The sequence below is a fragment of the Nylanderia fulva genome, unplaced genomic scaffold (assembly GCF_048542155.1).
Source record: "Nylanderia fulva isolate GAGA-0341 unplaced genomic scaffold, ASM4854215v1 Scaffold181, whole genome shotgun sequence".
In the NCBI taxonomy this organism is placed as follows: Eukaryota; Metazoa; Arthropoda; class Insecta; order Hymenoptera; family Formicidae; genus Nylanderia; species Nylanderia fulva.
Window position 1 is genome coordinate 165,722 of NW_028190066.1, and position 24,652 is coordinate 190,373.

Sequence of the window (24,652 nt, forward strand, 5' to 3'; positions counted from 1 at the left end):
CTGACAAAGCTGGTGTTTTATTTTTTTAAGTTTACGCCTCCACCCACGCACCCACCCACGCAATCGTATATTTATAAACCGATTTTTTTAAAATTGGTACCAAAATGTTGCAAATTTTTTGAAGATGGCGACGATGTGGTTTTTTCAATTGTTACACCTCCACCCACGCATTCATCCACGCGCGTGCGCATTTATGGACCAATATTTTTACGAAATTGGTACAAAAATGTTGCAAATTTTTTTGAGAAAGCTGCTGTGTGGTTTTTTAAAGTTTTATCCCACCCACGCATTCACCCACGCATTCACACATTTATTCACAGACTTTTTCGAAATTTGTACTCAAATTTTGTTGGGGATGGCTACTATGATTTTAACAAATTTTTATCATCCTATTCATCCACCCACGCACCCATGCACCCATGTGCATACGCATTTATTGACTTGGTCACACCAATAAGTAATTTTAAATAAATTTGTGTACATGTTTGTGATTGCAAAAATTTGCAACATTTTGGTACTAATTTCGTGAAAATTGCATACAAATTAAAGGTTTATTTACACGAATTGCACACATAATCACAAATACGTACACAAATTTTTTAAAAATTACTTCTTGGTGTGACCAAGTCAATAAATGCGTATGCAAATGGGTGCATGGGTGCGTGGGTGGATGAATAGGATGATAAAAATTTGTTAAAATCATAGTAGCCATCTCCAACAAAATTTAACTACAAACTTTTCAAAAAAGTATGTGAATAAATGTGTGAATGCGTGGATGCATGCGTGGGTGGGATAAAACTTAAAAAAACCACACAGCAGCTTTCTCAGAAAAATTTGCAACATTTTGGTACTAATTTCGTGAAAATTGGTCCATAAATGCGCATGCGTGTGGGTGGAGGTGTAACACTTGAAAAAACCACATCGTCGCCAAAAATTTGCAACATTTTGGTACCAATTTTTTAAAAAATCCGTTCATAAATATGCGATTGTGTGGGTGGATGCGTAGGTGAAAGCGTAAACTTAAAAAACCCCACACACATACACACAGAGAGAGAGAGAGAGAGAGAGAGAGAGAGCGTGTGTCTTAAAGAAAGAGGGAGGGAGAGAGATAAGGAGAGAGAGAGCATGTGTCTTAAAGAGAGAGAGAGGGAGCGCGTGTGTTTTAGAGTGAGAGAGAGAGAAAGCGTGTCTTAAAAAAAGAAAATAAAATATCTGGGAGAAAGAAATAGATAACATAGTAGTCATCCACAAAAAAATTTAAACATTTATTTTGGTATAAATTTCGTGAAAGTCGAACAACAAATGTAGAAGTAGTTCGCGGTAATACAAAAAAAGAATTAATTTTTTGTGTTAAAACGGATTTAATATAGACTATATGAGGACCGCGCAAAGCGCGGTCCGAATAGAAAGGCTGGCTTTGAGGACCGCGCGAAGCGCGGTCCGAAAAGCTAGTGTGTTCATAAGTATAATAGAAAATACTACTAGCCTTGAAAAACTATGACATCTTGTGTTATTCATATATAGTACACAAAATAAAAATTATTATAAATGGAAAGAATAACAATACAAAGTATTTGAAAATATCAGACAAATTTTTAAATATATCTATCTGGGCCCTTGTAGCGGCATTATACGGATAAATTTTTGCTAATATTTTATTTGGCACATAATGCGTGCCTTCAAATTTACAAAAATAGCGACCTATTTCGTTATTATCGATCCATTTCGGCGTTGTTAAAGTTATAGCGTCTAAAATATAAAAAAAATATTAGATTCATAATCACTAAGAAAAAGAAAAAAATAAATAAAATAAATAATAAAGAAATTATAATAAATTAAAATAAATATAAAAAATATAATAATTAAATAACGGAAACAAAATAAAGTATTATTTTATATCCCAGAAAATATTTTGCGCGCATATACCTAGCCATTGCATACTAAAACGGCTCATATTGCGCAAGCAAAACCTTATCCTAGTGCGTCGTCATAGTGATAGCAAATGCTAGCACACTTTGCACGCAATTTCATCTCGTTATAAGCATGCAAGATGAGCATATTCCACAAGCATATGGCTGTCACTATCACATCACTGGCATATTTTTGGCAATTTGATATCCATTTGCACGTAATTTGCTGGTGTATTAAATAATATATAAACTAAACATTTGCCTGCAATATGTACGACTAAATATATCTCACATGCGAAACTCAGGCAAGTTTTGTACACAGTTTATATGCATAATGCGCGCAAATTTTGCAGGCAACAACTGTTATCAGGAATTACATACAAAAAGATGAGTTTCGTATACTAAACAAATAAAAAAGTTTATATATATAATGATGCTCATACCTTCTTCTACTTTACGAAGTCTATTATCTTCAGTGAGAATAATGTAATATATTTGTTGATGTACAAATTTAATTGTTGCTGTAAATTCACGAAAAAATTGATACAACAACATTGCATATCGATTCACGTTCCATGTATTGTCTAAGTTCTGTGTAACGTCTAAAGAGATTGTATCACTTCTATCAATATCATATCTGTCCCATCCGACGATCACACCCACCTCTTTACCTATAATTATAATTATATGATTATACCTAATCTATAATAAAATTCAATCTATATTCATAATAAAATAACTATATATGATTTGTCACCATGTTTAACTATCATCCCAACAGCAAACTTTACATTCTCTGGCCTTCTATACGATTTCTTTTTTTTTAACCGTTTATTTCGTAGATGCCGCTAAAAAAAGTAAGATCTAATTTGATTTGCTTATTCTTTTTATACAATTCGTAAATATTGCCTTTTTTGGCAATCAGTTTGCTACCTGAATAGTGTTAACATACCTGATGATTTGATATTTTACATAAATTATAAATAGTATAATATGTATGTGTTCCATCTACGTTCCCCAAACAAAGATGAAAGCGCTGTACTAATAAGGACAACATCTGAAAAAAAAAATTTAAACTTATACAAAAATGAAATGAGATCTGATTATAAAAATAAAAAATATGAGAGATTGTGTAATAATCCCTGCTGCCTATATTATCACGTGTAAAGCATATTTCATTGATTAATCTATTTGCCATAGTTATAAAAGTATATTATAATTAGTGTTAAGAAAATTCATATACAATGTATATAATTGTCAACCTCTTCAGGTTTTAGTATAAAGTCTGCCAAGGTATTTCCACAGATCATCATAAACAGCAATTGTATGTGAAAACGTTTCGGGAATTCTTTAAAAGTTATATCGTAACATCTTGCATTTTCAAACCTATTTATAGCACTGCAAACAATATAGAATTATAATATATGTGTATGCAATATATTAGAAATGCCGAAATGTTCAATTAATTTCAATTCTAATTTATACTTACTATTTTGGCATCCAAAATATATAGTATTCGTCGATTGCTAACTCTTCCTTAATTAAAACGCAACGTAAACCAAGTCTCCTGGCCACGCTTTCATATATTATTAATAAAATTGTTTTCTGGCCACATTTATTTTTTAACACCTTTGTCAATATTATAATACAACATTAATTTGTGCGAAAGTAATTTTAAGATATAACAACCATGACCATGCGCGCAGCATGTTAAAAGAGTTGGTTATAATATATTTTAATAAATATAAATATATTCAAATAAATTTAAATTTTATTATCGATAGAAATAACTTACGTTATCTATACAAAGGTTTTCCACATTTCTGTCTGTCCATTGGCATAGTCGAAAGTTTAATTTACCAAAAATATATTCCTCGAGTGTATCCATAATCTGCGTACTTTCTGCTTCGTCCCAATAATTATCATCGATATTGTTGTTTCTCCAATAGGAAAAATTCTCAGCCGACGTCGAGAATATCGAATGGTTGGGATGTTTTTCTCTAAGACAATTTAAAACTTCTTCTGCAATACTATCTAATGATGATTTTACATATTCGTAAAATATATCCTTTTCAGGTTGCATACGTTGAATCGCAATAGTTGCAACTTCTTCCATTAGTTGCTTTCTTCGAGATTTCTTTCTGAATTTTTTCAGTTTCTCTCTCACAAAGCATAAACTCATATAAAGAAATAATTCTTTATTGATATATATTTCAGTTAGATCGCAATCAATTCTCCTAAAAAATTATCATATTAATTGTATGATAAATTATACATATATTAGGCTACAAATAGAACGATAATATGTGTATACATGTATATATATATATATATATATATATATGTATATATTAAAAATTCTATACCGTGAAAATTGTGTAAAAGACTTTTTCAATTCATCAATGAAAAAATAATATTTTATGGTGTTTTCAGGTTTATAAATAATTTCATCAAATTTATCTGTACAAAATATTTCGTCAAATCCTCTTCTATTATTGAGTGAATCGTAATTATAGTTATGTATAATTTCAGATATACAATTTTTTAATTCTCTCATACAATTTACGCCTGTTTCTATAAAGTTTACAATTTTTTGATCCTTTCCTTCGTTCTCTTCAAATTCATTCTCATTTTCTTTAAATTGTGTGTCATAAAATATCTTCACAGAAGACCATCTGAAAATGAAACAAATTATATTTTAATAATTCTTTGTAAATTTCTTTGACAAGATTCTCATAATACTGACTGCTTAATCTGAAGATGATTTTCGGTGGGAATTTTATCGAAAGATACGGGAAAAACATTGAAAAATTCTACAATTAGAGATATCATGAATAATTGTTATTATATCTTCGAAATTATACATTAATCCTAGAATTTTTTTTGGTATTTCCAAGTTTCTCGTCATAAATGCCTATACAATTCACAGTCAGAATGAAAAAAGAATTGCAAAGAGGAATTACCTGTGAAGAAACTTTCTTTCCTTAAAACTGTCATATTTGGCTGCAAACTGGAAACGCTTGCACACACATCTGAAGCTAATTATGTCTTCAATAGTGATATCACTAGACCCAAGAATGATATCTATCACCTCGTTAGGTAAATCCATTATTGTCGTCATTATAAAAAAAATTTTAGTGAAACACGAGGCTGTAATAGAAATTTAAATAGCAACAAACTATTTGTGTAATTAATTTTCTGCTGGCAAATATACGAAATTTGCAGTATGTGATACTGCATACGTATTTAACAATTGCAGAAAGTACAAGCACGTGTTTCACCTGATCACTACATATAGTTTCCACGACTGAGTGTGGATTGTAAGACGTCCCAGCCAGAAATGTTAAATCGACGTCGAATCGACGTGGAATCGATGTCAAATCGATGTCAAATTGGTCGAATCGATATCGATTCGACGTCTTTTCGACCGATTATTTACTGACTGGGGTTGGTCAGGCATTGATCAAGTAAAAATTTTAAAATAAGAATGATTTTAAAATTTTTACCTGACCAACGCAACGGTCTGGACCTTATGTGTTGGGCTCAATATAGATCCTTTTTCCATGGCGCTTTATAATCACAAAAGGAAAACGGAATTCAAAAACAGATGACACATTATTTCCTTTTTACATTTGCGTTCTAAAAATAGAAAAAGATAGAGAACTATAGAATAGCAATATACAATTTAGATTCTTAAAGATATTCTATTGTAAATCGAGGCAATACTATGTTAGACAAACAAATTTGTTCAGGCTGTACAATTAGCGTCAGCAGTAAATGCTCTTATTATTTTACCAACAAAATTTTATAACAATTAAAAATATCTTTTAAAACCTCATATGAGGAAAATTATTAAATGAATAAAACGAGAACTTATACATACGTATGTATATATACTTTTATTAAATTAACACAAAATAATTTGTTTAATTATTTACTTCATTCATCTGTGCTAACCGCTTTTCAACAATTGCTTTCATAAACTAATCAATTTAAATTTTTTTACGGGCTTAATAAATTATTCTTACTACAAAGTTAATATACTGAAGCGTTATATTGAGTATACAGTAATAAAGAAATATTCGCAATTAATTGTCCTGAAAAATTTACATATAAATTTAGGATATAACTATATTTCATGTGTAGATGTGTGTATGTTTGTGTATGCGCGTGCATTCATGCGAATATACGAGCGGAAGTGCATGTGTGCATACATATGCATGCGTGAGTGTTGCGTGTTTGTTTGCCGTGTGTAAGAGACCTTTTTCTGCTGATACATGCACAGACGCATACACACACGCATACACATACACACATATACCAAAATTTACCAAAATTACTTTATTAAGAACATTGAGGAACATTGAGAATTAGTTTAAATAAAATCTAACACATTACATTTTATATAGAAAGATATTGTCCATATAAAGATACTTTATGTATAAATTATATGTATTTAATGATACTTTATAAATAAAGTATCTTTCAAAATATGAAATGTATGTGTGTATTAGATTTTATATTAAATGGCGTGTGTATGTGATTAGTATTATAAAGTAAAATATTTAACTATAAACTTTTTGATGAATTTTGTGAATCAAAGTTTTCTATAATTATATACTTATTTATATAATATTATTTTTATATCTTTCGTGTAAATTTCGGCCGTTCTACGGGTGGCTCAAGGCGAAGTAAAATTTCTCCTTATTACAATTTTTATTATCCTGTATTATTACTCATCTTTTGTCTTAAATACATTTTTTGTAAAAAAACCAAAAATTAATTGAATAATCAAGAAAATGTACTTAAAACATACACACAAGCAAAATATTATTAAAGAAATTATAATAAACATTTTCTACAATTCTATGAAAATTTTGTAACTATTTATTTTTCGTTTATATTAAAAATACATTAAAAGTTTATAAAAGACAGTTTATACAAAAAGTTTATAAGAAATTAATAAAAAGGTAAAAATTTAAATATAGGTGATAATTATAAAAAGTCAATAGTAAAAAATAAAAGTTTACAAATACATATTGTATATATAAAAATATTGAAAGAATTATTTTTATTGTGAAAAGCTATTTTAAAAATGCACATTTTCGTTTTCCTATTTTAAATGGGTGTCTCAAAAGCATTTTGCATTTTGCATTTTGAAATGAAAAACTTCCATTTATTTTACATTATCTATCATAAATGAGTTTAAACCCCCATTTTGTATAAATCAATTTGATTTTGATAATAATAGATTCATTATAAGACAGAGAAACATAATATACCATTTTCATAACACATGTGTGTACATAACAATAATAGAAAACATTGCTTGCCTTGAAAAACTATGGAATCATATGTTATTAATATATACAAAATTAAATATATTATAAATGAAATGAATGACAATATCAAGAATCTGAAAAACAATCAAAGATCAAACATTGTTTCAGCAATTTCTATCTCGGCTTCTGTAGCGGCGTTATACGGATAAATTTTTGCTAACATTTTATTTGGCACATAATGCGTGCCTTCGAATTTACAAAAATAGCGACCTATTTCGTTATTATCGATCCATTTCGGCGTTGTTAAAGTTATAGCGTTTGAAATAAAAAATAATAATTAAATTCATAATCACTAAGAGAAAGAAAGGAATAAATGAAATAAATAATAAAGAAATTATAATAAATACAATAAATATAAAACATATAATAATAAAATAACGGAAACGAAATAAAGTATTATTTTATATTCCAGAAAACATTTCGCGCGCAAATATATACCTAGCCATTACATACTAAAGCAGCTCATATGGCGCAAGCAGAACTTTATCCTAAAGGGTCGTCATAGTGATAGCAAATGCTAGCACACTTTGCACGCAATTTCATCTCGTTATAAGCATGCAACATGAGCATATTCCACAAGCATATTGCTGTCATACTATCACATCACTGGCATATTTTTGGCAATTTGATATCCATTTGCACGTGATTTGCTGGTGTAATAAATAATACATAAGCTAAACATTTGCGTGAAATATGTACGACTAAACATATCCCACATGCAAAACTCGGGCAAATCTCGTACACAGTTTATATGCATAATGCGCGCAAATTTTGCACGCAAAAACTGTTATCAGAGATTACATGCAAAGAGATGAGTTTCGTATACTAAATAAATAAAAAGGTTTATATATATAATGATGCTTATACCTTCTTCTACTTTGCGAAGTCTATTATCTTCAGTGAGAATAATGTAATATATTTGTTGATGTACGAATTTATATGTTGCTGTAAATTCACGAAAAAATGGATCCAACAACATTGTATATTGATTCACGTCTAAAAAGATTGTATCACTTCTATCAATATCATATTTGTCCCATCCGACGATCACACCCACCTCTTTACCTATAATTATAATTCTATAATTATTTCTAATCTATATATCCATAATAAAATAACTATATATGATTTGTCACCATGTTTAACTATCATTCCAACTGCAAACTTTACATTCTCTGGCCTTCTATACAATTTCTTTTTTTTTAACCGTTCATTTCGTAGATGCCGCTAAAAAAAATAAGATCTAATTTGATTTGCTTATTTTTTTTATACAATTCGTAAATATTGCTTTTATTGGCAGTCAGTTTGCTACCCGGATAGTGCTAACATACCTGATGAAGTGTAAATATTCCACATAAATATAAAGTATAAATTGTATGTGTTCCATCTACGTTCCACAAATATAAATCAAAGCGCCGTACTAATAAGGACAACATCTGAAAAAAAAATTTAATCTTATACAAAAATGAAATGGGATCTGATTATAAAAATAAAAAATATGAGAGATTGTGTAATAATCCCTGCTGCCTATTATCACGTGTAAAGCATATTTCATTGATTAATCTATTTGCCATAGTTATAAAAGTATATTATAATTAATGTTAAGAAAATTCATATACAATGTATGTAATTGTCAACCTCTTCAGGTTTTAGTATAAAGTCTTCTAAAGTATTTTTACGGTTCATCATAAACAGCGACAATTGTTTGTAAAGACATTTCGGGAATTCTTCAAAGGTTATATCGTAACATCTTGCATTTTCAAACCTATTCATAGCACTGCGAACAATATAAAATTATAATATATGTGTGTATGCAATATATTAGAAATGCCGAAATGTTCAATTAATTTCAATTCTAATTTATACTTACTATTTTGGCATGCAAAATATATAGTATTCGTCAATTGCGAACTCTTTCTTAATTAAAACGCAACGTAAACCAAGTCTCCTGGCCACGCTTTCATATATTATTAATAAAATTGTTTTCTGGCCACATTTATTTTTTAACACCTTTGTCAATATTACAATACAACATTAATTTGTGCGAGAGTAATTTTAAGATATAACAAACATGGCCATGCGCGCAGCATGTTAATAGAGTTGGTTATAATATATTTTAATGAATTTAATATATTCAAATAAATTTAAATTTTATGATCGATAGAAATAACTTACGTTATCTATACAAAGGTTTTCCACATTTCTGTCTGTCCATTGGCATAGTCGAAAGTTTAATTTACCAAAAATATATTCCTCGAGTGTATCCATAATCTGCGTACTTTCTGCTTCGTCCCAATAATTATCACCGATATTGTTGTTTCTCCAATAGGAAAAAGTTTCAGCCGACGTCGAGAATATCGAATGGTTGGGATGTTTTTCTCTAAGACAATTTAAAACTGCTTCTGCAATGCTATCTAATGATGATTTTACATATTCGTAACATATATCCTTTTCAGGTTGCATGCGTTGAATCGTAATAGTTGCAACTTCTTCCATTAGTTGCTTTCTTCGAGATTTCTTTCTGAATTTTTTCAATTTCTCTCTCACAAAGCATAGACTCATATAGAGAAATAATTCTTTATTGATATATATTTCAGTTAGATCGCAATCAATTCTCCTAAAAAATTATCATATTAATTGTATGATAAATTATACATACATTAGGCTACAAATAGAACGATAATATGTGTATACATATATATATATATATATATATATATATGTATATATTAAAAATCCTATACCGTGAAAATTGTGTATAGAACTTTTTCAATTCAACTTTAAAAATAATATTTTAGGATGTTTTTAGGTTTACAAATAATTTCATCAAATTTATCTGTGCAAAATATTTCGTCAAATCCTCTTGTATTATTGAGTGAATCATAATAATAATTATGTAAAATTTGAGATATATAATTTTTTAATTCTCTCATCAAGAGACACGGTAGTGTCTCGCGACCAGTTAAGGACGTAGCCGAGACACCGTGTATCTTAACGCGAGTCGGACATTTGAGTCTTTATAATATTTCGAATTCTCAATAACGGCTGAAGCAATCGAGTTTATACTAGACTTAATCGATAGATTGAGTTTGAATTATATAATAAAAGTGTCTTTATTTCTGCTCTACGTGATTTGTAAGCAGAGATATATAATTGCAAAGTCGAAATATGAAAAATTTCTTTTAAGAAACGTCCCCGTCATCATTGTCATCATCGACCACGCAAACATAGTAGTATCGTGCTACACGTATTCACACGTATACAACACATGCGCACACATATATCACACGTACACAACACATAAATAGATGCATGTATTGGAAATGTCCATCTCGCACGTTTTACAACAGACGGCGATAGTTGCCCTCCGCTATATTGACAGCGTGCGGGGTTAGATATTTTCAATCAATCAACGTGCGGGGTTAGATATTTTCAATTTCAATTTTTACATTCAATTTTAATGTTATTATTTGCAAATTTATGGTCATAATATTTCAATAATATTTCAATTATATAAATGCCTATGTATGAGTATGCATATATTTTTAATAATAGTTGCCCTCCGCTATATTGACAGCGTGCGGGGTTAGATATTTTCAATTTCAATTTTTACATTCAATTTTAATGTTATTATTTGCAAATTTATTGTCATAATAATTTATGTGCAAGTTTACAGTCTGTGATACAAAATCAGATATTTTGCTATTATTTCAATAATATTTCAATTATATAAATGCCTATGTATGAGTATGCATATATTTTTAATAATTTTCTTAATTAGCTTCTATATTTTTTTCAGTTGTACATCAAGCAGGTAGCATTATCAGCTCACTTGTGAGCATGGGTTGGGCAATGGCTAGTTATCATCGCAGCATTCGATTAGCTTAACAAGATAAATCTAATATCAGTGCTATAGGAACTATTTTACAATTTTTCTGGCATTTTCTTATTGCAGGTACATATATATCCAATAATTAATATACAAAATTAAATATTATTCATCACACACTTTGTATCAAAATAATATATTTTTTAAAATTTATTTTAAATTTATTTAATCATTTTTATCATTGTGATTGTAGTGGCAAGGATCTTATTGCTCAGTGTCATTGCAAGCATCTGGCCTGTATATACCATAATATATTGTGTAATACATTGGCTAAGTATGACAATATAGATTTTGATAGATTCCCATGGAATATTGGAATTTTGTCGGACTTACAGTCATCCACCACATATGCAGCCTACAATTAAAGAACGCATTTATTCCATATGATTTGCTTCTGTTATTGGAATATTTAAAATAAAAATTTTATTAATAAATTTCGATGAAATAATTTATAAGAGGTTGAAGAAACTATGAAACAAATTCAGTCTCATAAAAGGGTAGTTGGAACAATAGTGGTGAATGCAGAAGGTATTACATGAGATCATTGACATGATTTACTTGTAGTTGTAAACAAAAATTTATAAAATTATATTTGTTTTAGGTATTCCTATAAAGTCAACATTAGATAATACGACAACAGTTCAATACGCAGGTTTGATAAGTCAATTGTCAGATAAAGCTCGTTCTGTAGTACGTGACTTGAATCCAACAAATGATTTAACTTTCTTGCGCATACGTAGCAAAAAACATAAAATTATGATGGCACCAGATAAAGAATTCATATTAATAGTAGTACAAAATCCAGTTGATTGATATTTAAAAGAAACAAAAATATATTTCAAAGTTAAGATTTATTTTTTTGGTTGTTAATTTAATCTGTATGCTACATTGGATGTTAATATCTATTCAATTAAATAAAGAAAAATAAAAGAATAAAGCTTAAAAATTATACAAAATGCAGTATTTAATTACTAATTTAACAAATTATGAACTTTTAGAGTTTTTAAATAGTGCTTTCTTCTTTGATAACAATATTATATTTTTAAGTTTGATAATTATGAAAATATGTATACAGGGTTTGTCCGGAAAGTAATGCGTCGCATTTTTTTGTGACGCGACTATACATCGCAGAGCGATGGGACCGGTTGGGGAGGAAGGGGGGTACCCTTAGCTTTCCAACGGTAGGTCGCTCAATTGTTTCCATGCGCTTGGAGGGTTAGGACGGCTTATTCTGTGAACCTCTGCTTAGTGGTCGCGTCGAACTTGTGATGGAGAGAACGATAGAGCAACGCTATGCGATAAAGTTTTGCGTGAAGCTGGACAAGACGCCGCTGGAAACTTTTGAAATGCTCAAGAAAGTTTGGCCCCGGCGGACTTTTTTTTATTTCCTCGGCTGAAAAGGGAGCTCAAAGGACAACAGCTCGAGTCGGTTGACAACGTACAAGCTACTTCGACGGCCTCCCTGAACAGCATCCCAGTCAAGGAGTTCCAGAAATCTTATGACGCATGGAAATCGCGTTGGCAAAAATGTATTGACGCAGAAGGGTCATACTTCGAACAATTTTAAGTTGTTTTACCTATGCGATCAATAAATTCTTTTTTAAAAAAATGCGACGCATTACTTTCCGGACAAACCCTGTATATAGTAATTCATGGCATGTTTATTCTTGTATTTAATACAATTATAAATGTACATTTCTCATCAATAAAATATCACAGTATCTTTTTTATAATTTAATTTTAATATTGAGATTGTTTTTATTCAGTGGAAAAAAAAATGTGTAGTTGGTCCCTATTAATTATACATACATATAAGAGTGTCGCACAAATAATTCTATGCAGTCTTTTTAAGATAATATAAAAATACTTATAAATATAATCAATTAAAATACATATAATCAAAATTGTATGTATTAAAATTCAATAGCATATAAAAAAGATTTTTTAAAATTATATATATATAATAAAAATCCAACATTTTATATATATATATATATATATATATATATAAATATATATTTATTTATTGTATATCATAAATATATATTTATTTATTTATATTTACCTATCTTTTTTTTATATATATGGTAGAAATACAATGTATGAGTTATTTTATTTTGCAAAATTTTTGAAAGTTAAACTATTAATTACAATGAAATTATTTCATATAATACCGAGATTCTTTTCATAATAAAGATTAAGAGAGAGTTAGATTTTATCATAAGATTTATAAAAGTCATAAGATAAGGTTAATTGCATATTGTATAGTTTATCTCTCATTTTTTAAAGTAAATAAATATCAAAGTTACATTGCTTGAACTGATGCGTTTGAAGTATGTTGTCTTTTTGAGGGATGCAAGACAATATAGTACAAAAGCATTGCTGTAATTCCCAAGAAAAAAGAAATGATACAAATAATAAAGATTATATTAAAGTACTAAGCCTCTTTAACTGCAGGAGGACAAGCATATTGCCATAATAAATTTGCTGCAATATTTTCAAAAAAGCAGATAACATAGAAAGATAGATGTTTCCAAAATGTTTTGCTATCTACAGCATTGAGATATATAAAAATGTGAACTATGCCAATAACGAAAGCAAATAATATAAAATAAATGCGTTCTTTAATTGTAGGCTGCATATGTGGTGGATGACTGTAAGTCCGACAAAATTCCAATATTCCATGGGAATCTATCAAAATCCATATTGTCATACTTAGCCAATGTATTACGCAATATATTATGGTATATACAGGCCAGATGCTTGCAATGACACTGAGCAATAAAATCCTTGCCACTACAATCACAATGATAAAAATGATTAAATAAATTTAAAATAAATTTTTAAAAATATATTATTTTGATACAAATTGTGTGATGAATAATATTTAATTTTGTATATTAATTATTGGATATATATGTACCTAAAATAAGAAAATGCCAGAAAAATTGAATTTGCTTATTTATTTAAAGATGCTTATCATATACAAAAATGAATGATATAATCTCTAAAAACTCACCTTTAAAAAAAGGTAAAAAAAGGCGACCAGTTAAGGGCACGCCATTAACAAAAATTATCCATTGCAAACCCATGTACAATAGAATTGTATGAAAAATTATCGATTATAAACCCATGTACAATCGTAACAAAAGTAATGAAATAAAAAAAAAATTGCGCCAAGTGAAAGTAGAAACTTGTACCAGTGGAAAATTAAAGTTGCAGACATATATAGAGTCGTATAATGAATCAATAAAAATTTAAATTTGCAAATGTAGAATTGTACCATAAAAAAACTTATCTTATAAAAAAAAAGATAAACAAGATGCCAAGTCCATGCGCCATGTGAAAAAGTGTTAAACAAAAAAGTATTTTTAAGTAAAAAAATCTATCAATTGACAAAAATTTATGTTCTAAAATTAATATCTCTACAAAAAGTAATGTCCAATTATTGCGCGAATAAATAAACATTTTTATAAAAAATTAAAATTTAAAAACTTATGCAAATTTAAAATTAATATAAAATAAAGAGAAATAAAAAAATTTTAGTTAAAAAAACTGGGCGCGCTGCTAAATAATATTCTAATGATATTAAAATTAAATTGTTACTTTTAAACTCATTGCAGCGCGCCCAGTTTTTTTAACTAAAATTTTTTTATTTCTCTTTATTTTATATTAATTTTAAATTTGCATAAGTTTTTAAATTTTAATTTTTTATAAAAATGTTTATTTATTCGCGCAATAATTGGACATTACTTTTTGTAGAGATATTAATTTTAGAACATAAATTTTTGTCAATTGATAGATTTTTTTACTTAAAAATACTTTTTTGTTTAACACTTTTTCACATGGCGCATGGACTTGGCATCTTGTTTATCTTTTTTTTTATAAGATAAGTTTTTTTATGGTACAATTCTACATTTGCAAATTTAAATTTTTATTGATTCATTATACGACTCTATATATGTCTGCAACTTTAATTTTCCACTGGTACAAGTTTCTACTTTCACTTGGCGCAATTTTTTTTTTATTTCATTACTTTTGTTACGATTGTACATGGGTTTATAATCGATAATTTTTCATACAATTCTATTGTACATGGGTTTGCAATGGATAATTTTTGTTAATGGCGTGCCCTTAACTGGTCGCCTTTTTTTACCTTTTTTTAAAGGTGAGTACAAATTACGCCTGTTTTTATAAAGATTACGATTTTTTTATCCTTTCATTTGTTCTCTTTAAATTCATTCTCATTTTCCTTAGATTGTGTGTCATAAAATTTCTTTACAGAAGACCATCTGAAATTAAAATAAAATATATTTTAATAATCTTTTGTAAATTTGTTTGACAAAATTCTCTTAATATGTATTAACTCTGTAATGTAAAGGTGATCTTTGAGAAAAGTTTTAACGGAGAATACGGAAAAAACGTCGAAAAATTTCACAACCAAAAGATATCAGGAATAAATTTTATTAAATTGTATATTATTAAATTGTAAATTATAATTTAATTAATTTACAGAAAGAGAGCAACCTGATTTACCTCATGACTTTTACCATGATATATTATCAAGGTCATCGTTTTGAATTACCCATACATAAGTTATTCTCTTTCTGTGTAATTCTTTATTTAATAAATTTTATGTTTTGTAAATAATTGAAATTATTATTATATCTTTAAAATTATATATTTATCCTAAAATTTTTGTATTGTTTTTTCCAAGTTTATCGTCAAAAATATCTTCACATAATTCAGAGTCAAAATGTGAGGAAGCGATAAAGTTATAAAAATTTTACCCGTTTTAAAATTATTACTAGTCTAACTATTTATTATTATAAATTTTATATTTTAATATTTTATATGTACTCTACTTTTATAAAATACATTGTTCGCATAAATAATAAATTGTGCAGTTAATATAGAAAAAAATAATAAAATTGCAAATAATAAGAATTACATCTGAAGATATTTTTTTTCGTTAAAACTATTATATTTGGCTGCAAACTGGAAACGTTTGCACACACATCTAAAGCTAATTATGTCTTCAATAGTGATATTACTGGACCCAAGAATGATATCTATCACCGCGTGAGGTAAATCCATTATCGTTGTCATTATAAAAAAATGTTGTGAAACACAAGGTAGCAATAGAAATTTAAATAGCAACAAACTATTTGTGTAATTAATTTTCTGCTGGCAAAAATACGAAATTTACTGTGATACTGCATATGTATCTACTAATTGCAGAAATACAAGCACGTGATTCATCTGGTCACTGCAGACTGTTTCCATATTATACTTTAGCTCATTCTTATTTTAAAATTTTTACCTGACCAGCGTAACGGTCTGGACCTTTTTCTCCACTATGGATACCATTTTCCATGACGCTTTATGCTCTTAAGAGAAAAACGGAACTCAGAAACAGACAAAACAATTTTTTTTTTTACATTTGTGTCTTTAAGACAAAAAAGGATAGAGAATTGCAGAATAGCAATGTTTAGAATTATTATTCCATATTATTATATTTCACGAATTTGCACGATGTTTGGACATGTATCTGTTGGAATGTGCTGGTCGAGACAAGAGACACGGTTTTCTTTTATATATATATATATATATATATATATATATATATATATATGCACGCATCATTGTCTCATTTTGTTTTGGTCTTATCACGTGAACGAAGAAACGGTCAATCACGTGAACATGAACGGTCTAAATATCAATCGCGGGATCCCGGGATGTATCGGGCATTTTCGGATCGACAACGAAGGCATACCTGTGCGGCCTGAAATAAATTCGCACAGGTCACTTGCTAATCTTCATGTTTCGAGGAGCGCATCGCAACACATAGTCGCGCATAATCTTAATAAATCAATATTATACGAGGATCAAGTCATTCCAGTTTATTTCAATCAAACTCTCTCATACCATCGCGCCCGTACTGCTGCATTAAATAAAAATTAGAAGCCTGTGCTTCGGCTCGCGTCGCCCGTGGAGATTCAAAATTATACCCGGGACTTTACACGTGAGAAAATTTACGAAACATTTTGGTCCTTCGAGCCGGATCTTTGCGACAAACTGAAATTTGTCAGATTCGCAACAACATTTAACGGTACGAGCCGCTTTGGAGTTGCATCCAAAGGGTCAAGGAGCACTGATTATCGTCCATCGAGAGGACATCCCTGAAGCATACAATCAGTGGCCGCTGAAATAAATGAAATAAGGAGCTGCCAACCCGGAGGAGCCCGTGTGACGATTTATGATGCAGAGAAACTGGCGGACAAACAACCAAAGGCGGTCAATGAGGCATTAGCTGAGCGATCAAATTGACGGTCAAGGTAGGAGAATTACTCACTTGCCAATCGGGGTGTTCATTTCCGTTTCGCATTTCAGGTGAACTGTTATTGTTGCAATATATATTGTGCGCGATAGCGATATATTGCGTGGATTATGGCTCATTCGGATCAGATACGTCGATAAAAGCTGCGTGTACCCGAATAAAAACATACGCGGATTCGGTGACTCAATTGACGCCGGAAACGGTGGCGAATTTAGAGGAAAGAAAAGATAAATTAGCTAGCTATTGGAAAAAGTATAATGACTGGCAATCTGAGATAGAGGCGATCTGCGACGGTGAGGGAGGAGATCGCGAGGCGTTTGAAGAAATGTTTTTCGGATTGATGGCCGCGTTGCGCTGCAAGATTGCGGGATATAATCGCGCGCCTTCCAATAGCCGCTCCGCAGTGTCTATTCCGGTATCCGTCGGCGAGTCGAGCACCTCTGCATGCGGAGTGCGATTACCGAAATTAGATCTACCAAAATTCGCGGGAAAATACGAGGATTGGTTTCCTTTTTATGAAATGTTTAACTCCATAATAAATGATAATCCGTCCTTGAGCGACTTCCAAAAGTTTCAATATTTGAGATCTATGACAGGCGAGGCAGCAATTATAATTCAATCGCTGGAATTGACTGATTTAAATTATCAAGTAGCTTGGGATTTATTAAAGCAGAGATATGATAACAAACGCGCTATAGTGCATACACATCTACGCGCCCTGTTCGAGCTGCCGAATATCGCGAAAGAAAATGTTGTTGAGCTGCGTAGGGTGGCGGACAATGCCACGAAACACATACAAGCATTGAAAGCACTGCATTGCCCCACGGAGCATTGGGACACGCTGCTTATATACTTAGTTTCGTCTAAATTCGATCCGATTACTGCTAGAGAGTGGCAGGCGTCGTTGACCGGGACGGAGTTACCCGCGTTCAAGCAGCTCTCGGAATTTTTGGAGCACAGATGCAATTTGCTAGAATCGTTGAATCGCGGAAATTTACAAACTCAGCCCGCCGGAAAGCATTTGGCAGCTCACGTCGCGACTGCCTCTTTGTCGTGTGGATATTGCCAGGGAAAACATCTTATTTATTATTGTCGTGAGTTTATTAAACTGCCGGTCGCTCGACGAATCGCGGAAATACGGAAGCGCAAGCTATGCGCAAATTGTCTTCGCGGGGGCAATCATTATACCGCAAAATGTAAATTGGGCGCGTGTAAAACATGCGAAGCCAAACATAATTCGATGCTTCATCTTCAGGCGGATTCGAGCGACATTAATGAAAAGGGAAAGGCCGAAGGTGAGCCGTCTCTAGAGACGATAAAAGAAAAAATAGTTATGACTCAGGTGTCCTCCGCGTGGAACGCGCATGTATTGCTTTCAACGGCAATTGTGTATATAATAGATGCTAATGGAACGAGACAATCACGTCAGGTTTTGCTGGACAGCGGCTCGCAAGCGAATTTTATAACGCGAGATTGTGTCGAGAGATTAAACTTAAAGCCATCGACGGGCAGTGTTAAAATCACCGGAATAAATGGCATGACAAGCGATGCCAACGAGATCGTGAAAGTAAAATTACATTCTCGTTTGAGCGGCTTCTGCGCGAGTTTGGAGTGCATTTTGACGAACCGCATAACCGATCGGATACCTACGGCACCTATTAATCGAGAAAGGATACAAATACCTAATGGGATTAAATTAGCTAATCCGGAATTTCATAAATGCTTTGATATCGATATATTGATAGGCGCCGATATATTTTGGCAGCTGCTTTGTGTGGGGAGATTGAAGTGTTCCCGATCGCATCCCACGTTACAAAAAACGCTTTTCGGATGGATTGTCGCCAGCCGTGTGGAGGTCACTGCTCGCGACGCCCGCGGGCGCGAGGTGAGAGCGTTTCACATTTCGGTGGCGGATACCGCCTTGCAAAATCAATTAGCCAAATTCTGGCAGATCGAGGAAGATTTTCGGCCGTCGGATTCGTACACTAGCGCGGAGCGTTTTTGCGAGAGACACTTTCTCGATAATACTAAGAGGAATAAAGAGGGTCGAATAATAGTCACGCTTCCGATTATTGAACAGAAATTAGAGAATCTCGGAGAAACGCGAGACATAGCAATGCGGCGTTTTTGCGGGCTGGAAAGACGGCTGAATCGCGATCCGGGATTAAAATCGCAATACGCGGCATTTATGCGCGAGTACTTGTCCCTTGGGCATATGAAATTAGTAAGGGAGGAAAATGACAAAGACAAGGGATTGCCGACGTACTATTTACCGCATCATTGTAAATTATTTTATTTATTATTTATTTATTATAATCCTTGCCTTTCGGCTTAGGATGGCTTCCAGTTTTACACATACCTTTACATTTATACATAGATAAACTTTTACAAATTTTAAACCATTCCTAAATGATAAATGATAACTAATAATAATAATAAATGTTACAATTGCGCTAATTACATCTGCATCTTATCTCCATCTTTGGCTTTAATGAATGAAGATTGTAAATAAGAAATTAGAAGTTAGAAATTAGAAATCACATTATAACGAAAATTGAAATTACAAGTACGCATCATTGCAAATTATCCGAAAATTATCACAAATTATTACCAATTAAAATTAAAATAGCACTTAAAATTTATAATTTGACATTGAGGCTGAAAGCATCATTGTATATTAAAGACGTCAAATGAAACGACTAAAATCAGGGTGGTTTTCGATGCTTCATGCAAGAGTTCGACAGGGGTTTCTTTGAACGACGCTCTTATGATCGGGCCGACGGTGCAGCAGGATTTATTTTCCATTGTATCAAGGTTTCGAACTTTTCGATTCGTATTCTCCGCAGACATCGCCAAGATGTACCGGCAGATATTGGTCGATCCGCAGCAGACGCGACTGCAGCGTGTTCTGTGGCGAGATGAGGCCACCGAGAGCGTGCAAACATACGAATTAATAACGTTGACATACGGTACAGCGGGCGCGTCGTATTTAGCCACTAGAGCGCTGCAATTTTTGGCCGAGATGTACGCGGAGAAATTTCCCGCGGGATCCCGGCGAGTGAGACGCGATTTTTACGTTAATGACCTGCTAACGGGAGCGGACACAATCGAGGAAGCATTAGCGTTGAAAAGCCAGATTGTAAAGATTCTGAACCGCGGCGGATTTCAACTGAGCAAGTGGCATTCAAACGAATCAGTATTAATAAATGATATGTATGATAAACATAACGCCGAGGTTCAAATTGATAGAGACGCGACGTCGCGCATCCTCGGAATTCTTTGGAATCCATCGATGGATGCCTTTCGGTTCGCGATTGAATTGCCGACTGACTCACACAAGATAACGAAGCGCGTAATATTGTCGGAGATATCAAAATTATTTGACCCGTTGGGATTAATCGGTCCGGTTATTATTATACCAAAAATGCTGTTACAGGAGATTTGGCAATTAAAAATACAGTAGGATGAATTGATTCCGCTGGATATGCATGCAAGGTGGTCCGCGTTTAAGAGACAGTTAAGCGAATTAAATGATTTAAGCGTCCCGAGGTTTATAGGGGAAAATCAAGAGGGGGCTCGCGTTCAGATACACGGGTTTTGTGACGCCAGCCAGCGAGCGTATGGCGCGTGTTTGTATTCGAAGACAAGTAGATGGGAAGAAAGTGCAGATTGATCTGTTGTGCTTTAAAACAAGAGTAGCCCCACTCAGAGTGATTTCGATTCTGCGACTTGAGCTTTGCGCGGCATTATTGCTGGCACAATTGTTGGACAAAGTGCGTTCATCTATTGACATAAAGGACGTGCGGTATACTTTGTGGTCGGATTCCACGATCGCGCTGAGATGAATTTAGTTGTGCTCGAGAAAATGGTCGGTTTTTGTGTCAAATCGCGTCGGAGAAATACAGCGGTTAACTTCCGGTTTGGATTGGCGGCACGTGCCGACAACCGAAAATCCTGAGGATTTGCTATCTCGGGGCGTCCACCCGCGTGACATCGGGAATGCCGCGCTATGGTGGCGAGGTCCCGCGTTCTTAAAGAGCAGCGAGGAGTCGTGGCCAAGCGTTGGCGAATATGTCCCGGAGTCCGAGATGCCGGAGAGGCGGCGGATAGTTGCTGCCGTCGCTGGCGTGGTGGCACCGAGCCCCTTTTCGGAGCTTATAGTTAGATGTTCGAGTCTAGATAAATTGTGCCGAATTGTTGCATATTGCAGGAGATTTATTGGACCGCGTCTGCGATCCGAGGGAGACGTGGGCGTTCACGTCTCGCACGTGAAAATCTCAGCCGCATTGGGAAACATTTGCAAGCTGGTGCAAGGGGAAGTTTTTTCAAACGAGTTCGAGCAATTAAAGAAAGGAAACGCTCTCACTTCCGCTAGCTCATTAAAATCATTATCGCCGTTCTTGGATGAACAGGGTCTGATTCGCGTCGGTGGGAGGCTCGAAAAATCACAATTAGTGTACGATGCCCGCCACCCAATTTTGCTCCCAAAGAATCATCGGCTCACTCAGCTCGTAATAAAGAAAGAACATATACGCAATTTGCATGCTGGATTACAGGGCACTATGGCTGCGGTGCGACAAAAATTTTGGCCTCTCTCGGTTCGCTCGACCACACGAAAGGTTATTAGACAGTGCCTCGTTTGTTTTAGATGCAGGCCGGCGATATCGGAAGCGAAAATGGGGGTGTTACCTGCGCCTCGTGTGACACCTTCGCGGCCGTTCTCTAATTGCGGCATCGATTACGCAGGGCCTCTCATTATAAGAGAAGGCAAGCGGTGAAATGCTCGAAATAGTAAGGCTTATGTTTGTATATTTGTGTGCTTCGCTACGAAAGCAGTACACATTGAAGTAGTTAGTGACTTGACGACGGACGCTTTTCTAGCGGCTTTAAAGCGTTTCATTTCTCGGCGGGGGTGCCCGACCTCTATATTTTCCGATAATGGAACTAATTTTAAGGGGGCCTCGCGCCAATTGTCACAGTTGTACGCATTTCATGGCGCGTCATCAACCAAAGAAAAAATAGAGCAGTTTTGTCGCGACTCTAGGATATCATGGCGTTTTATCCCACCTGGAGCGCCACACTTTGGCGGGCTCTAGGAATCCGCGGTAAAATCTGCGAAATATCACCTACAGCGTGTTGCGGGCGACTCGCACCTGACTTTCGAGGAATTGCAGACAACGTTGTGCAAAATAGAGGCTGTACTGAATTCGCGTCCATTGACGCCGCTGAGCTCTGATCCTAATGATTTAGCCTATCTTACGCCGGGGCATTTTCTGGTTGGCGAGGTATTGAGTGATTTTCCATGCCACGACCTTACTGATATTAAGGAAGGTCGATTGATACGATGGCAGAGAGTCGAGCAGCTCCGCCAGCATTTTCGGAGTCGTTGGAGCCGCGAATACTTAAATCAATTGCAGCAGCGGCAGAAATGGACTAGCAACAAGGGAGAACAGATGGGCGTTGGCAAGATGGTGCTAGTCATGCAACCGGGCCTTCCGCCTCTGCAGTGGGCGCTTGGCCGCGTGAAGGAAATTCATCCCGGAACTGATGGCATCGCCCGTATAGCCACAATAATCACGGCCAAGGGATCATTTGTCAGGCCTCTTTCAAAATTATCAATTTTGCCTCTAGAAGATTAGCATTTGTAAAAAAAAAATATATATATTGTTTTTTGTTGCTTGACAATCAATTGTACTACATTCATAACATGAACGTGCTATATGAGTGCAAAAAGAAACAGGACGTTTCTTTTGCAATTAGTTATAAAGTTTGACCGCGCTGAATAATCAAATAGCGTTAATGACAAAATTATTTAAATCGCTTTAGATATTTGAATTGAGGACGACTCTTATCATTTATGCTACACTTTACTCATTATATATTATTTATTTTCTTTGCGTTACAAAGCATATTATTTAATATACATATTCATTGTACTGTTATTTGACGAAGCGTATCAATCATATTGTATGCCTGCCGCATGTATGTGACCCCGAGTTTATTTATTATTATTGTAAGACGACGTCTTCCAAGGCGGCCGGTGTTTAGAATTATTTCTCCATATTATTATATTTCACGAATTTGCACGATGTTTGGACATGTATCTGTTGGGATGTGCTGGTCGAGACAAGAGACGCGGCTTTCTCTTATATATATATATATATATAAAAGAAAGCCGCGTCTCTTGTCTCGACCAGCACATCCCAACAGATACATGTCCAAACATCGTGCAAATTCGTGAAATATAATAATATGGAGAAATAATTCTAAACACCGGCCGCCTTGGAAGACGTCGTCTTACAATAATAATAAATAAACTCGGGGTCACATACATGCGGCAGGCATACAATATGATTGATACGCTTCGTCAAATAACAGTACAATGAATATGTATATTAAATAATATGCTTAACGCATATATATATATATATATATATATATATATATATATATATATACACGCATCATTGTCTCACTTTGTTTTGGTCTTATCACGTGAACGAAGAAACGGTCAATCACGTGAACATGAACGGTCTAAATATCAATCGCGGGATTCCGGGATGTATCGGACATTTTCGGATCGACAACGAAGGCATACCTGTGCGGCCTGAAATAAATTCGCACAGGTCACTTGCTAATCTTCATGTTTCGAGGAGCGCATCGCAACACATAGTCGCGCATAATCTTAATAAATCAATATTATACGAGGATCAAGTCATTCCAGTTTACTTCAATCAAACTCTCTCATACCATCGCGCCCGTACTGCTGCATTAAATAAAAACTAGAAGCCTGTGCTTCGGCTCGCGTCGCCCGTGGAGATTCAAAATTATACCCGGGACTTTACACGCGAGAGAATTCACGAAACAAGCAATATATAATTTACATTCTAAAAGATATTCTATTGTAAATCGAGGCAATACTAAACAAACTTAGAAAATATTAGACAGTACTTAAACAAACAAATTTGTTCAGGCCGTACAATTAGCGTCAGCAGTAAATGCTGTTATAATTTTGCCAACAAAATTTTATAACAATTAAGAATATCTTTACATACCTCATATGAGAAAAATTATTAAATGAATACAATGAGAACTTATACATACGTATATATGCTATTATTAAATTAACATAAAATAATTTATTTAATTATTTAATTTTTTTATCTGTGAT

General features: G+C 33.1%; 4 protein-coding genes across 4 annotated transcripts; 2 read left to right on the forward strand and 2 right to left on the reverse strand.

Moving 5' to 3' along the window:
* Positions 1-1,953: 1,953 nt before the first annotated feature.
* LOC114943498 (uncharacterized) lies at positions 1,954-5,019 on the reverse strand. The gene is made up of 8 exons (XM_029319136.2): positions 4,874-5,019; positions 3,706-4,147; positions 3,400-3,539; positions 3,173-3,308; positions 2,863-2,967; positions 2,668-2,758; positions 2,354-2,581; positions 1,954-2,136 (listed from the first exon to the last, which is right to left on the reverse strand). Exons 1-8 carry the CDS (start codon positions 5,017-5,019, stop codon positions 2,090-2,092), a joined length of 1,335 nt encoding a protein of 444 aa, XP_029174969.2. The 3' UTR covers positions 1,954-2,089.
* Positions 5,020-7,337: 2,318 nt separating this feature from the next.
* Positions 7,338-9,759, reverse strand: LOC114943493 (uncharacterized). Its single transcript, XM_029319132.2, has 5 exons — positions 9,428-9,759; positions 9,123-9,262; positions 8,872-9,029; positions 8,118-8,317; positions 7,338-7,508 (listed from the first exon to the last, which is right to left on the reverse strand). The coding sequence occupies exons 1-5, from the start codon at positions 9,746-9,748 to the stop codon at positions 7,338-7,340; spliced, it is 990 nt and encodes a 329-aa protein (XP_029174965.2). The 5' UTR covers positions 9,749-9,759.
* Positions 9,760-10,189: 430 nt separating this feature from the next.
* Positions 10,190-12,092, forward strand: LOC146723613 (dynein light chain roadblock-type 2-like). Its single transcript, XM_085481567.1, has 4 exons — positions 10,190-10,673; positions 11,052-11,207; positions 11,335-11,669; positions 11,743-12,092. Exons 3-4 carry the CDS (start codon positions 11,612-11,614, stop codon positions 11,952-11,954), a joined length of 270 nt encoding a protein of 89 aa, XP_085337693.1. The 5' UTR covers positions 10,190-10,673; positions 11,052-11,207; positions 11,335-11,611; the 3' UTR covers positions 11,955-12,092.
* A 4,752-nt stretch (positions 12,093-16,844) lies between these two features.
* On the forward strand, positions 16,845-23,120 carry LOC146723614 (uncharacterized). The gene is made up of 6 exons (XM_085481574.1): positions 16,845-16,881; positions 17,535-19,763; positions 20,328-20,677; positions 21,039-21,254; positions 21,387-22,052; positions 22,614-23,120. Exons 1-6 carry the CDS (start codon positions 16,845-16,847, stop codon positions 23,118-23,120), a joined length of 4,005 nt encoding a protein of 1,334 aa, XP_085337700.1.
* The last annotated feature ends 1,532 nt before the right edge of the window (positions 23,121-24,652 follow it).

What these genes read in the sequence shown, in the direction of transcription:
- LOC146723614 (XM_085481574.1), top strand. Translation starts at nt 16,845, where the DNA reads ATGAACGGTCTAAATATCAATCGCGGGATCCCGGGAT. An exon ending in CAATCGCGGGATCCCGGGAT is followed by an intron (nt 16,882 to 17,534) that starts GTATCGGGCATT and finishes TTCGCATTTCAG; the next exon opens with GTGAACTGTTATTGTTGCAA. An exon ending in AGTGGCATTCAAACGAATCA is followed by an intron (nt 20,678 to 21,038) that starts GTATTAATAAAT and finishes CGAGGTTTATAG; the next exon opens with GGGAAAATCAAGAGGGGGCT.
- LOC114943498 (XM_029319136.2), bottom strand. Translation starts at nt 5,019, where the DNA reads ATGGATTTACCTAACGAGGTGATAGATATCATTCTTGGGTCTAGTGAT. An exon ending in TTATACTAAAACCTGAAGAG is followed by an intron (nt 2,968 to 3,172) that starts GTTGACAATTAT and finishes TTTTTTTTTCAG; the next exon opens with ATGTTGTCCTTATTAGTACA. An exon ending in GTAAAATATCAAATCATCAG is followed by an intron (nt 2,759 to 2,862) that starts GTATGTTAACAC and finishes TACTTTTTTTAG; the next exon opens with CGGCATCTACGAAATAAACG.
- LOC114943493 (XM_029319132.2), bottom strand. Translation starts at nt 9,748, where the DNA reads ATGGAAGAAGTTGCAACTATTACGATTCAACGCATGCAACCTGAAAAG. An exon ending in ATATTTTGCATGCCAAAATA is followed by an intron (nt 9,030 to 9,122) that starts GTAAGTATAAAT and finishes TATTGTTCGCAG; the next exon opens with TGCTATGAATAGGTTTGAAA. An exon ending in GGTTGACAATTACATACATT is followed by an intron (nt 8,318 to 8,871) that starts GTATATGAATTT and finishes TTATAATTATAG; the next exon opens with GTAAAGAGGTGGGTGTGATC.
- LOC146723613 (XM_085481567.1), top strand. Translation starts at nt 11,612, where the DNA reads ATGAAACAAATTCAGTCTCATAAAAGGGTAGTTGGAACAATAGTGGTG. An exon ending in AATAGTGGTGAATGCAGAAG is followed by an intron (nt 11,670 to 11,742) that starts GTATTACATGAG and finishes TATTTGTTTTAG; the next exon opens with GTATTCCTATAAAGTCAACA.